Source organism: Balaenoptera borealis (assembly GCF_965194805.1).
Source record: "Balaenoptera borealis genome assembly, chromosome: 17".
Lineage (NCBI taxonomy): Eukaryota > Metazoa > Chordata > Mammalia > Artiodactyla > Balaenopteridae > Balaenoptera > Balaenoptera borealis.
In genome coordinates this window covers 37,075,624-37,091,046 of record NC_138876.1, presented here as the reverse complement: position 1 = coordinate 37,091,046, position 15,423 = coordinate 37,075,624, and the positions used below count along the sequence as shown (strand labels likewise).

Below are 15,423 nucleotides of genomic sequence, written 5' to 3'. Positions count from 1 at the left end.
GAACCCAGTGATTATTACTGTGTTTCTTAATGAGGACTTATTAGATGCTTAATATTTTAGGTCCATATACAATGTATTGCTTTCTAAGTCTGCCATATACATATAAGGTATTATCTGTTATCTTTAATTTATTATTTTAGGGGTTATATTTCTTTTAATGGTGACATGATGATGATTATAGAAGTAAAAATAGTCCTAACTTTAAATAAAAAGAACTTATGGAAGTATGGCAGAGAATTAAGATATATCAGTTTCATTTTGTATATTTGCTCTCTATCAACCACTCATAGTCGTTCATTGTATTGCTGGGTAAAGAGATCATCTGGGGAAAATTTTAGTGGAGAAGAATTAAAATATGACAGTATAGGCATGAACTTTAAAGTAACTATGGTTAATAAGTTCAAGAAAGAGACAAAAAAGTGGAGGATTTCAAAAGACCTCAATCCATTAAAAAAAGAATGAAATGAAATTCTGTAGCTGAAAACTATAACACAAACTAGAAATAAAAGGATGGAAAAAGATGCATCATTTAAGAGCTAATCAAAGGAAAGATAGAGTGGCTATTTTAATATCAGAAAATGTAGAGCTTAAGACAAGAGGTATTGATAGAAGTAAAGAGAGTCATTCCATAATGATAAGTGTTGACTCAAAGAGTGAACAGTAGATAATTCTCAGAGATATGTTGAATGAAAGAAGGCAGACATGAGTATGTACTGTGTGATTCTGTTTAAATGAAGTCAAAGAACAGACAGAAGTGAGAATAGTGGCCACCCCTGGTGGGGATTTGATGTTACCTGAGAAGGGATATAGGAGACACTTCTAGGGTGCTTGAAATGTGCGGTGGTTACATACATAAAAATTTGTTGAACTCTATGTTTAAGATTTTGTGCTTTACTGTATATTATATCTCAGTAATCCAAAATAAAGTCCCTTAGTAAAGTAATTGCTCAACACGTGATGGTTTAAAAATTATTAATGAGTCAAAAAGGAAGAACTGTATCTTCAACTTATTTTTAGGCACAGTGTTTCTCAATAATGGTACTATTGGCTTTTTGGACTAGAGAAGTATTATGTAGTTTTACCATCTTTACCCAATGCCTGCTAAATGCCAGTACTGTTCCCCTATTATTATGATAATGAAAGACAGACAAAACAATTAAACTGTTCTTCCCACACCTCTGGATGGAGGGTCATACTGTTCCTCATTGAGAGCTACAGGTATGGGAATAAGTTCAAGGGCTGGAAGGGGTGGCTTGCTAATTGGGTTCATACCCTGGACATGTTGAAATTTATCTGCATTTACTTGGAAGCTTAGAAAGATTCTGTAACGCTGAAAATACCAAGCCTACCTCAAGATTCTTAGGACTTTATGAGCCTTTAGCATTTTTAATATTAGTAGATATGATGTGGATCGGAAATTTTTCTGTCCTGCAAACTTTGCTTATTGTGAGTATCTTTCAGACTGTCTTGAGTAGTGCACTTAGTCGTTTAGTCATCTAAATGTGAATAAAGGGAAAGAAGATAAAGGCTCTGGAATATCTAGGATTTTTTTTGTGTGAATTATTGAGCTTAAGAAAATACCTTCAGTGTACTGAGGCACGTTGTGACAATATTCTAGTTGACTGAAAAAATAAAAAGCTTTAGCTAAAAGGGCACTGATAATTTCACAGTAAATAGGCATTCTTTGAAATCTGGGATATACCTAAAAATATGTAGAAGGTGTTTCTATTTGGTTACAGTAAGAGAGTCCCATAGCAAGGCATCATTTCTAGGATGATTTGATATCACTGCATAATGTGTCACTCTGAAGCTTGTATAGAGGGCATTGCACATCAGTCACTTTCTCCTGAAATATAAAATGAACACTATTATTTTCTAGAACTCAAGTAATTTCATGAATACTACAAACTTCCAGTCTCTTCGGCCTTTGCCATCCATTCAGATACTGGTGGATAAAATTAATCTGGAACATTCTGTGCCGATGTATGCTGAACATTTGGTGCATGTGGTCAGCAGCCTTACTCAGCCTTCTGATAATCTGCTTCATTATTGCTACGCACATTGCTACCTTAAGGTATGAAAAGTGAATTTTCTTGTGTATTAGTATTTGGTTGCCTTCGGGAGAATTAAATAAATCTTTTTTTTCTTGGAGTTGTAATTTTACAGAATTAGTACCCTGTAAGATGAGATTTAAATAAGATATGATAGGTATATTCATTATTCAGCATAATTAATATAAAAATAAAAGTGTACCTATTTTAAAGATTTCTTCAATTATTTGGTGTTAATAGCTTGATATTTGTAAGATAATAGTAATTATAATTTTTGAAGATTGTATATATCATTGATTATAAGCAATGTGTAAGAGCACTAAGGATGTTTTAAAAGACTCGTGATTTCTTTGAGGGGAATATTTGTGAGAGACAATGTTTTATAAAGCGAGTTTAACACATTTTTTTTTTAGTCATTTTCCTCTTATTGAATTCATGTTAATTTCTTAATGCCAAGGAAAACTTTATTACTTTAAATCAAGTTATGTAAAGTTAATTATTGGAGACTTTGCTCAGCTCTTCCATCTCTTTTTTTAATAAATATGTGATACATCCCACTATAGGTACTTACAAATAGATAAACTCAGATGTTGAGTAACAAGTGTTTTTGCTAAGCAAATACACATGTATAATCTAAGTAGAGATAGCATGTACCTAATTAAATTCTGTTTTATGGACTAAAGGAAGCTATGTCAAGTTGAAATCAAGAATAAGTACTAAAAGTGAGAGAGTGGCATGGACATGTATACACTACCAAACGTAAAATAGATAGCTAGTGGGAAGCAGCCGCATAGCACAGGGAGATCAGCTCTGTGCTTTGAGGGGTGGGTAGGGAGGGTGGGAGGGAGGGAGATGCAAGAGGGAAGAGATATGGGGACATATGTATATGTATAACTGATTCACTTTGTTATAAAGCAGAAACTGACACACCATTGTAAGCAATTATACTCTAATAAAGATGTAAAAAAAAAAAATAAGTACTAAAAATGCACTAAATTTTATGTAAAGTAGTGAAAATTAGAGAACTCCAAAAATAGACTCCTGGCTTTATTGTTTCATGCTTTATAGTTTGATGTTTTGAAGTTCTTAAATATTTGTGTCCTTGTAGAGTAAAAAGAAAGCAATTTAAAGATATTAGTTTTAGATCACCTCCAGGCATATTTAAATTTAAGATGTTAAAATTTGATTGTTTTCAAACCATGTAGAGTGGAAAAACTCATCTTTTTCTAGATGTCCATGCAAAGCCCATTTTTAAGATGATGGAGAAGGAAATTCTACTTCCTTGATGGAGGAGTTGACAGTATTATGTTACAAAGGGGTGTGGACACAGGAAAGTACGATTCTTTGGGGATCATTATTATAATGATCTGTAACAAGTGTTTTATGTCATGCGGAGAGTAGCAGAAGGTGTTTTTGAAAGTTAGATACATACTTGTGCTTTTTTATTCACTCCCACAATTAATACACTGAGGTGTATGACTTTTTTTTTAAGATTGGCACAACTTGAATATCAGGTTATATTGTTAAGAGTATTTGCCTTGTTTTATCAAAGCAAGTCTAATTTTAGGCAGTTCTTTCCAAGGTATTCTACTTACGTGGGATTCATTCATTTGGTAAGTACTGAGTTCTTTCCATACTGCAGACACTCAGCATTGAAGATGAAACAGGCATGCCCTATCCTCAAGGAAAATGGTCACCAAAGCTATTGGTCACCAATATGGTTGTCATTCATACTGACATAAAAGTTATTGGAATAGTTGTTTACCACTACTATTTGTTAATATGTTAAATGCTCACTTGAATTTCCAGGGAAATGTAAAAGTTACAGTGTAGTCCAGATAAAGTTTTGGTTAGTTTGACTACAGCTATAATGGATAAGTTAAATGTCCCAGGAAGTCAGGTGTTGGGCATAGTATAATATATGTAGAAAAACTTTTCATTGGTATTAAGAATATTGAATACTCTAAAAAATAAAGTCTTTAGTCTTGACCATTTGATTACATTAAAAAAAATTTCATTGCATTTCTGATGCTTCTTCAGTGGCCTAGTACATTTTAAAAAAACTTTCAGGACTTGGTAGAGAGTTTTAGTTTTGTGACTGTTTGGAACTGACTAAAAATACCGATTTGTTTTAAAGTTTATAGCAGTTCATGTTACTTGGGATGATTACTGTAACCTTTGAGGAAGTTTTCAAAGTTTAATTTTCATTATTACAGTGTTGAAATATTACAGTGGAAGATTTAAATGTCTACTTCATGTGTCTTTGGCATTTTAGACTCAAGTAATTTTCAATTAAATACTCAAATAAATGCTTAAGCTTTAAGTTTGTGTACGTAAATGTGACTGTATTGACTATTTGACAAAATAGTATATAGTTCCCACTTCATGTAATGAAGTTTATTAATTGAGAGAGTTGGCATGGAAGAAAACATGCAGGTGAAACTTTCATATGTCTTACCAAGTCCTCTGTATTTAAATGCTAAACCCATTTTTGAATAAGTGTGGCATCAAGTAGCTAAGACATTGAAAGTCACCTAAAGTTTGAAACATACATAAAAAAGAAGTTAGTGAAAGCATTATGTAAACTATAGAAAAATGTATAAATTTAAGGCATTTTACTCATAAGGATCAGCTATGGCAGATGCTTCAGAGAGATCAGGAAGGTTATAGTAGAATCAAAACCCTTTGAATTTTTTGGATTTGGGAGTTTTTGACCTCCAGTAAATAGTTTTCCCTGGGGATTTCAAGGAATTGTGCTTTCACACATGGCTGGTGGATATATAATTGGTATCATTTTGGAGAGTGCTTTCGCAGAATCTAATAAATTTGAAAACTCATCTACCTTATACCGATCCATTCCAATTTTCAATATATATACTATAGCAAGGGCCAGCAGACTTTTCTCTGAAGATTCAGATAGTAAGTATTTTAGGCTTTGTGGGCCAAGAGGCAAAATTTAGGATATTGTGTAGGTACTTAAATAATAGAACAAATTTCCATGAATCTTGAGTTGACAAAATTCAAAATGTAAGATAGGACTCTTTTTTTGTAATATAGTTTTACTAACGAGAAGAAGGAATTCTTTTTCTTTGGGTAACATTTCACCTAATTGGGGTTTCAGCTTAGTGTTCCCTGTCATCAGATCAGTTATAAATGTACATGTGTAAAAACTATTCTTAGCTTGTAGGTAGTACAAAAACAGACAGTGGTTAGAATTTGACCTGTATACTGTAGTTTGTTGACCCTTGTCCCAGAGAAATTTTTGCATGTACAGATATGTACAGCTATAGGTCTATAAATACCCACATGGATAGCTCTCTGAGGCATAATTTTTGGTGGGAATGTCAGGAAGCGTAATGGTATGTATAGTATGATACCTTTTATGTAAATTAAGAATACAAAATAGTGCTAAAGATTGTTCACAGATATAAAAGGGTTTATAAAGGTATAACAAAAGGGCGGGATACGTTCTGAACTCCTGAAAGTAGATTTGGGCGATCTGGGCATCTGGGCTTGGTGGGGGGCCAGTGAGACTAGCATGAGGGTCATGGATCAGGTAAACTTTAGTTATGTTGTAAGGTTTTAAATTTTTTAATAATTTTATTGAAATAATTTACATACCATAAATTCACCGTTTTTAAAGAATAGAAATTGGTGATTTTTAGTATTTTCACAGAGTTAAAGCAACCATCACCACTATCTAATTCCAGAACATTTTTATCACCCCAAAAAGAAACCATTAGTATTTACTCTCCATTGACTCCTCCTGCCCCCTGTAAACACTAATCTCTTTCTGTCTCTGTATTTGCGTATTCTGGATATTTCATATAAATGGAATCATACAACATATGGTTTTTTGTGGCTGGCTTCTTTCGCTTAGCATAATGTTTTTCAAGGTTCATCTATTCTGTAACATGTATCAGTACTTTATTACCTTTTTATGACTGAATAATACATTGTATAGATATATACTATATTTTGTTTATCCATTTATCTGGTTGGTGGACATTTGTGTTGATTCCAATCCTTGGTTATTACAAATAATATAGCTATGAACATTCTGTATCGGTTTTTGTATAAACACAGGTTTCATTTCCTTTGGGTATATACCTCGGTGTGGAGCTGCCTGTTCTATGGTAACTCTGTCTTTAACATTTTTAGGAACTGCCAAACTTTTTTTTCCAAAGGGATTCTTGCATTGTTTTACTGTCCCACTAGTAGTGAATTAGGGTTCTTATTTCTCCATATCCTCACTGACACTTGTTACTACTGTCTTTTTGATTTTAATCATCTTAGTGGTTGTGAAGAGGTATCTCCTTATGGTTTTGATATATGTTTCCCTAGTGACTAATGATGTTGAGCATTTTTTTTCATCTGCTTCTTGGCCATTTGTATATCTTCTTTGGAGAATATCTATTCAAATCTTTTGCCCATTTTAAAATGAAGTTATTTTGTCTTTTTATTGTTGAGTTGTAAGTGTTCCTTATGTATTCTGAAGGATTTTATTTCATTAAAAGTACAGGTGACAACATGACATTCATTTACAAAATTCTGGGTGATGAAAAAAATTACTTATTATTTATTGTTTCCTCACTTAAATTGTTGGTGGAAAAAAATTAGGAGAAAATACTTAATTTCTCTCCATAAGAAAAGAATATAAGTATCAGTTTCAGTCCAGAGTTTCTTTTTGTTTCAATGGATACATGAATAGAAACTAGATTTAGAGGGTTTAAGGAATGGGTAGGCAATGAAAAAAAAAAGGTGGCATTTTCCAGCCTACTTTTTCAAGATTTTTGCTGATGACAGATGAGAAATGGAATTTTACTGATGGTTGGAGGGGAGAGGTAGTGATGAGAAAGATTGTTTTTTCTTTAAGAGTAAGTGGTGAATCAGCCATATTTTTTTGGAGAGGGGAAGCAGGGAATAGAGGGAGGAAGCAAGGCAGAGTGAAATTGTGAGCTAATAGATGAGCTAAATCAAATGAAACATCATATTGCTGTTCCAGCAATAGGTAATTATGAAGAAGTCCTTTATCCTTTTTAGACTTCATTTTTCCCATATGTAAAATGAGGTGATTTAGTTAAATTGTTTTCTAATTGGATTTTTTAAAAGGTGGCACTGCATATTTAACTTTTCATTTTATGTCATATGTAAGTCATCTTAGTCAAGTTGGCATTTCCTTCAGCTAAAACTTCTATTAGTAGTTGCACTTACTGCTTCATACATTCTTGATGCCTCAGACTGTTGGTTTGCAGTGTTATTAATAAGTATTTTTATTCTATTTCTGAATCTATGAACAGTCCTGGTGAAAACAACCTCAATTCATACTGTGCTGGTTTTCCTTTTTCTAGATAAAGGATTTGTAATCTTGGTCAAGGGTTGTTGACGAGTTATTCGGTTATATAGGTATGGTAAATCTGTGTGTCTTACTGCTGTGATTTAAAAGAGAGAGTTGAAATTGGTTATTTCGAAGAGCAAACACAAAACTAAACAAACAAAAAAAAGAAATAATTATTTTTTATGGTTCTTTTGAAATAATTATTTTTGATTTCACTGTAATTTATACTTGCTTGAATGTTCTCTGGAGTCATCTCTGGACAACATGTACATTTAGTAAAAGCTTAAAAAAATTACAGAATAATATGCAGGACCTTCCCCAAAGTCCTTTGCAGTTCTGCAGACAACCAGCAGGGGATCTCCTCAACACCCAGTTTCCATCTGAGTACATTAATGATAGTGTCTGTGATTATACTGTTGGGACATTTATAGAATATTAGAAGGTGGCTTGAGAGCGTTCTTAGTTGAACACAGATAATCTAGTTTGATAAAGTATTACCCTGGTTCATACTCTAGAAATATTTGGAGGTTGGGCATCGTTTGAATAATCATGCTTTGTATTAAGTGGTATTAATAATTGCAAATTTCAGAAACTTTTAAATACTGGCCCTTTCAGAGGAAATATGAAATGCTGAAATTGTACAGTGCCCAGAAGTTCTTTGCATATAGTGTTGCTTAGAGCAAGTCTTCAAAGAATATATATGTGGAATAACTTAATTTTTAAGGCTGATCAATTAAGTATTAGAAACATACTTTTTTCTTTTTCTTCTCAATTCTTTATTTCTTGCATCTTGGTTAATAGTGGGATTTATAGGAATCAGTAGGTATATCACTTTCATTTTTCTTGATAGTAATTAAGTAGGTAGGCCCTTTGAAATGCAGTTTTTCTTTGAACGTACAAAATTCTAACTAATGTCTGTTTTCCAAAATGTTACTTCGTTCACTGAAAACTGACTTTACAGGAAAAGATTTGACATTGTCAGTTTGATGAATGGTAGGAGCAGAATAGCTTTTTGAAACCGTTGGGAAGCAGTTTAATATTACTTTCTAAGAAATTGATCATTAGTTTATGTTCATTAAATGAAAGTATTTTGTATTGGAAATTAGTTACTGAGGTATTTTAAACATGTTTCACTGTAGAATTTAGCAGCTAATATTAATCCTAGAGATAAGAAAGTTAGTGCTTTATAAACCCAAGGAATAAAAAATAATAATGAAACATAAATGTTGGGGTTAAACTGCTTTTGCATGTTGTTGGAAAACAGTAACTCTTTGTTTTGTATCTCTGTGTGTCAGTGTTTCCTGTTTGAAACATTTACTTTATTGAAAATAATGGAAGAAGAAATATCATAATCAGTTCTCTGCAACGTTTCATGTAAAATGTGATGTTACATTGATTCTTCCTATGAAGGCAAATGTAGTTTTCAGGAATTTCAGGGAATGCTTATAAAATTTTTGAATGTGATCTGCTAGTTTTAAGTATAAACTTATAAGGAGTAATTTATGCCATGTACCAAATTTCTTGAGGTGAAAAACCTCAGCTCTACCATTATTTTTACAAAAGAAAGGGAAAAGATGTAACATTATTTAGGATATGTTTGGATATCCTTTTTGTGTGTGCATACCGTAAGTTGAAGGCAAAATACTTTTTAAGATTGTTTTTGTTGTAGTTAATGTTCTTTTAGGAATAAAATGATATAACAATGATTTACTAACAATATCTGTGATGTGCACAATGTAGTCAGTTTAACAGAGAATATGTGCATTTTAGCAGACAGTAAAATGCGAAATGAGAATTATGTATAGAAATAAAATGTGAAACCTAAAATTGGTCAAAAGAAGAGTCATCTTGCAGGGATATGAAAGAAATATTGTGTACTTAAATTTCTTAATTCTGACTTAATGTCCTATTTAATAGAAGAAAATGTTGATGTTTGGGAAGTGGAAAAAGACATCAGAACATATTTAGTGTGCAGCTGTTGTAGAGCAAATTGAAACTGACGTATTTCATCCTGTGCTTACTAAAACTTTGTCTCTGTGAACATTTGGATCTTTTCTTTTTGTTGCAGATATTTGGTTTCCAGGCAGGACTGACCTCTTTGGATTGTAGGGGATCTTACTGCGTACCTGTACCGATTATTCCCTCTTTCAGCACTGCTCTTTATGGTAAACTTCTGAAACTGTCCACATGCTGGTAAGTATTGTGTTAAAGTGTGGTTTATGGTAATTTTCACTTATTATCTTAGGAGGGGAAAAAAACCCAATCGTATCCGTCTTATGCCAGTGTGTTAGTTTTATATAAAACCTTAGAAAAATATGTGAAGTTAATACTTCATGTATCTTTTTTTTACTGAGACGTTAAAAATCTCTTTTAAATGTCTGAAATCTATTAGGTTATAGTATTTGTGGTGGTGATAACTGTTGTTGGGGTAATAACTATCAATCCATATCACAGCTATAGTAAAATGTTGCTTTTTCACATTGTATAGGAACTGCAGGGCAAGTACTTTCTTTTTTTTTTTTTTCTTTTTTGAGAGGTTACAAAGATTTTTTAATAAGTTGCAAATTAATATCAAGGCCAAAGTATTTTTCAACTAAGTAACAATTTCATGTGTATTCCTAACCACTGAGAAAAGTATACCCATGACATAGATTTAGTATATTTGACATGTCTGTTTACAGTCACTCTGCATTTGGGCAGAAACTGATTTTAGCCCTTACTTTCATTTAGTATTGGATTCCTTTATTTGGAGGTCATTCTTCCTGAATTAAAAGAGATTTATAGAAAGAGAGTCAATAGTTACTAATCATACCTTTTTCTTTTAGTTGAAAGCAGTGTTTTTAATATTAAAGAAATAATTGTTTAAGTATATGAAATAAGATTTAGATAAATGAAATTATATTCTGGTGAAATATTTCTGTATTTTAAAATTTGGATCATTTCAATTATTGGGAATACATCTTTGCTTTTTCCTCCTAATTAGTATTAAGCTTATTTTTGTAGGATGTATTTTCATTAGTTACTTATGAAAAGCAACAAAACTTTCAGAAAATAGATTTGACTTCTTTATCTAAAGTACTTCATTTGTTAACAATATAGTTCCTTTAATAATATATAACTTTTAAAATGAAATTTGTAAAGTAAATGCTAACATTTTCAAAGAAATTTGCCTGTTGATTCAGAAAATTAAAAAAATATAGAACTTGAAGTTAATTCGTATTGGAACCAGTTCTTCTATAAAGTGAAATCACTGTTAAATTATTTTATTCTTAATTACTCTTGATAAGTTTAATTTTGTCCTTAGTCATCCATAGTCCTCATATGGCACTTATTATGCTGTGTAGAGAATCACTTTTCAACTTTTTATTGTTGTTTACATGTTGCATTTGAGCCAAGTATTATATTCTGGTCTATTACAAAATACCATGGGATATGTCTCAGTTGATAAGTCAATATCAACTTTAATAGATATTTGTATCTGCTGATTTATTTATCACTCAAGACCCTAAAATTTTATTAGATACAATGCAGTTCACCGTGGGAAATACTTAAGTTCTTTTTAAAAATAAAACAGCCAAAATTTCCAAAGTGAATTATAGTCTTTATATGAAAAAAGTTGAATATTTAAATAGGTAAGGCTTATGTCAAGGATGTGTAAGGCTTGCTCTAAATATTGCCAAATTTGGTTTAAAATATATCTGCTGACATCTAAATGAAAATATTCCAATTAAATACTAAAAGCATGAGATCACAGAATGCTAATATTTATTTGGATGTGATTTGCTTTTTTTGTAGTTAAGACCACTTCTACATTATTTCAGTGGTATTTCTGCTATGCTTTACAGAAGTATGTTGTTTTGAAATAGTTTCTTTAAATTGTTTTCCTTAGCAAATACAAAGTAAGCTATAATTATTCTTAGCAACTCTAAATTGAAAGTAATCAATACAAAACTCAATAAATTGAGATGTATCTTAGTTAAATGAAATGAATAAAATACCAGATAAAATACATCATATAATACTTGAAATAAATAGAAATCATATGAGAACTGAGAATTCTATTTAACTGTTGCAGTGAGTGAGGATTATGACAGCTCTGTCCCCATTCATGGTCTCTCCCTTCCTCAAATTATACAAGCTGTTTCATTTGGACTTTTAAAATTCACATTTCAGAGTTTCTTAAAGCACATTTATGAAGCTGTGTTTATATTTCATGCAGTAATGAGAAGAGCATATTTACTACAGGCCACAGCATTTGAAACAAAGGCATTTTATAGCACATTGAAAATTTTTTAGTTGGTATGTTTGAGTTAGTAATGAAAATCTAGATTTTACTTAAATCAGCAAAATAGTGTATACTCTTTGTTTTAAAATATTTCTAAATTGAGATATTAATTATATATGAAGCTGCAAACAAATAATATTTAATTTAATCAGGTTTGGTAATTTTTAAAATATGTGGCTTAAGTAACATTTAAAAAAAGTTATTTCTCTCCCATTTAAATGTTCATGTTAATATATTTTAACCTGAATGAGCAAGCTATTACAAAACTCCAGTTTCTTAGATTTAATTTTTTCAAAATATTTTGGTTACATTGTATCTTTCATTCTATATTACATAGTTTTCAAACATACAAAAATAAACTTTTCAAAAAATTTTTTTTCATTTTTTTATATCAGGTTAACTTTAGCTCTTTTAGTTCCTTTGAACAGGACTGAAATGTGTAGGGTGTGGTGAGAAAAGCAGTGACCAATAATAATTAATGACATAAATCTTGAGCAATTAATTTAAATTTTAACTTGACTTTTTTTGATATGAGATGTTTAAAAAAGGGCAGTAAATGGTTGGTTAAAGGACAATAAAGTATCATAGCATTGTTTTTGCTAGCAGAGTTAAGCATTGGTCTACTGTCCATAGTTATTTTAAAAATTTCTACAGTGATAATGCTTTTAGGCTTTTAGATATATTCTTGGCCTTAACATTTTTTTCAATACAGAGAAATGATAAACATTTCAACTCTTTCAAAATTTCTGATTTAAATATTAATATCTTATAGAAAAGTGCATATGTTACAGTGTTTCATAACTGAACTGAATGCTTGGTAACCAGCTGAAAGATCAAGAAACAGAATATTACCAGCAACCCAAAAGCCTCTCTCTTTCATCCTCCTCTAGTGTTAACCATTATCCTGGTATCTAATAGCATATATTCTTGGATTTAATATAAATGGAATCATACAACATATATTCCTTTTTTGACTGGTTCTGTCACTTAAAATAATTTGTGAGATTCATCTATTCTGTGTAATGTAGTTTTTAGATAGTTTGCCTTTGTCACTATACAGTGTTACATGAACATTGACGATTTACACATTCTTGATCTGCAGTTTTAATTTAAAAATAGGTGCCTGAAGTTTGTGTCAATTTCTTTTTTTATTCCTTTGCTATTTTTTCTTTCCGTTAAGATGCTTCAGTTGTATTAGGGGACATCAGATGTCATTAAATATTTTTCATTTTTCTGTGTCTTGATGGGCATTGTGCTAAGTGTTGGGATTGGGGAAAGAATAAAGTAGAATGCAGTGAGGGTAAAAGATATCCCCTCACCAGGAAGACTTACAGTCTAGTAGGGGAGGACACAGACACATATGAAAACAGTTGTCATTAAATTGCAAAATTGAGGCTTAAGCAGAATGTCTTTCTTGTTAGTTTAAAAAAATTAGAGAATTTCTCTAGGACCTCAGGAATGGCTTCAGAAAAGTGGCCTTGGAATTGGGCTTTAATGGCTGAATCAGTTAGATATCCAGGTATTCAGAGGCTGGTTAGGGTGTAGAGGCTTCTAGGTGACAATGTTGTCTGGACAAAGTCAGGGTTAGTCCATTCAGATCTGTGAAGGGATACAGTGGGAGAGGAATTTGGAAGACTACTTTGGGCCTGGACTTGTACACAAATAAGGATGTCTACACTTTTTAATATGAACACTTAAAAATAGTTAAACCAGTTAATCAGATATTCATTAGTCCCATTGCTTTCTGATCAGGCTGTTAAACTAACAACCATAATGTAGTTTCAAGTTCACTTTCTCCTATAATTGAGGGTTCAAAAATATGATCTTATTTATAAATAAATTTTGGAAGTTCAGAGAAAAATTACTTTGGCTTAGAAAGTCATGGAGAAAATGGAGAAGGTAACTTTCAAGCAGGTTATTAAAGAATGGGTAGGATTTGAAAGAGAATACTATACTTTTTTATACAGTGTTAGGCACTTAGTTTAACAAAGTTTTCATAACAACCCTGTGAGGTTAGGTGATATTCCCTCTTATAAAACTAAAAAACTCAGGTTACATAACTTGTCCAAAGTCACATAGTGGCTGGACAAGGATTCTCATGGAGGGTTATTTGATTCCAAAGTCCTTGATCCCTTCCTTACCCGAAAGGAGTGAAGATATAAATTATCTTTTATTAATCATCTTTGAAAAGCTCAGTATACTTTCTTGCCTTATAGTAAATATGAATTTCCATGTGTAGAGAGGCTAGTTATGATAGTACAGCTAATAAGTCTGAATTCTCCTAGTAGCAATTAATAGTATATAGATACTACTGTGCTGCTGATCTCGTAGAATTGAAGTTCATTAGAGTTAGGTGGAATCTTAGGTATTATCTCAATTTCTGAGTCGTTATGACATAGCTTTGATTTATGGTCATCTATCCAAGGCTTGAACATTTTATTCAAAGGGAGTTAGCTACTTTCTGAGGCAACCAGATTCATTGTTGGGCAGCTCTAAAGCTCTTTCTCATATTGAATCAAAATCTGTTTCATGTTTCTTCTTTTTCATAATTATTCCTTATTTATGTCATGAGCCATTTTCATACTCATAGGAATGTGGGAAAACACGTATTTCTTTACAAGATTAAGGGATCCATTCCTTACTTAGCACAGTGCCAGATAGCTTGGTTTTGACTAGTGAAGTTATTGAACAGTTTATTTGTGGGAGGAAGATGCTTCTGTGGAATCTGTGTTTGAGTTCAGTGTTAAATAGGAAATACAGGATTTGGTGCTAGTAGGTTCATGGTATTGATGGGGAGAGGTGAGGCAGATACTGATCCTTTTGCCTCCCTGAAATGGAAACTGAAGCAGCCATTTTTCTGCTGTAACACCAGAGTAAATGCTTTTAGCTTTAATGGAAGCTGGACCCTTCAAGTATAACAAAAATGCCCATAATATTTATTAGCAAACAGAGAATGAGTAACCCACCCCACAGGACTGAAAATGGTGTTTGCTTAACTGCCCAGTTTGAGGCCTTAGGAGCATAGAGTTGGCTGTTTTTAATGTTCCTCGAGATAGATCTTTTTAATTCCCTTGTTTCCAAAGCTGTGTTTATTTTCATCTGTCTGCTTTTGTGATTCACATTCTCTGTAGCAGAATGTCTTAAAACTGGTAAGATTTAACTGAGATGTTAATTCTCTTATCTCCACTTGAGTGGCAGCAGCCTGATTTTCAGCTTTGGTTCTTCTGGCATCTGGAATATGATTTCATGGAATGTTTTGAACTGAAAAGAGACACCTACATCATCATTTACAATCTTTTCATTTCAAAGATGAAAAAACTGAATCCCAGAGAGGTCAAGTTACTTAGTTAAGAGCACACAGTTAGGGCTTCCCTGGTGGCGCAGTGGTTGAGAATCTGCCTGCTAATGCAGGGGACACGGGTTCGAGCCCTGGTCTGGGAAGATCCCACATGCCACGGAGCAGCTGGGCCCGTGAGCCACAACTACTGAGCCTGCGCGTCTGGAGCCTGTGCCCCGCGACGGGAGGGGCCGCGATAGTGAAAGGCCCGCGCACCGCGATGAAGAGCGGTCCCTGCACCGCGATGAAGAGTGGCCCCCACTTGCCTCAACTAGAGAAAGCCCTCGCATGAACCGAAGACCCAACACAGCCAAAAATAAAATAAAATAAATAAATAAAGTAGCTATAAAAAAAAAAAAAAGAAAAGTGCTTTAAGAGCACACAGTTAGTATCAGTGCCTCGATTTGATTTT

The 15,423-nt window shown here is 32.6% G+C and overlaps 1 protein-coding gene across 17 annotated transcripts in view; it reads left to right on the top strand.

Moving 5' to 3' along the window:
- VPS13B (vacuolar protein sorting 13 homolog B) overlaps positions 1–15,423 on the top strand; it is a 765,850-nt gene that overhangs the window by 97,316 nt on the left and 653,111 nt on the right. For all 17 annotated transcript variants that reach the window (XR_014236520.1, XM_082364176.1, XM_082364168.1 and 14 more), the window contains 2 exons: positions 1,880–2,074; positions 9,458–9,582. Coding sequence is in view for 16 of the 17 variants with exons in the window: in XM_082364176.1 (XP_082220302.1) it covers positions 1,880–2,074; positions 9,458–9,582 (320 nt within the window). In the remaining variant the exon portion in view is untranslated. The remainder of the gene's footprint in view (positions 1–1,879; positions 2,075–9,457; positions 9,583–15,423) is intronic.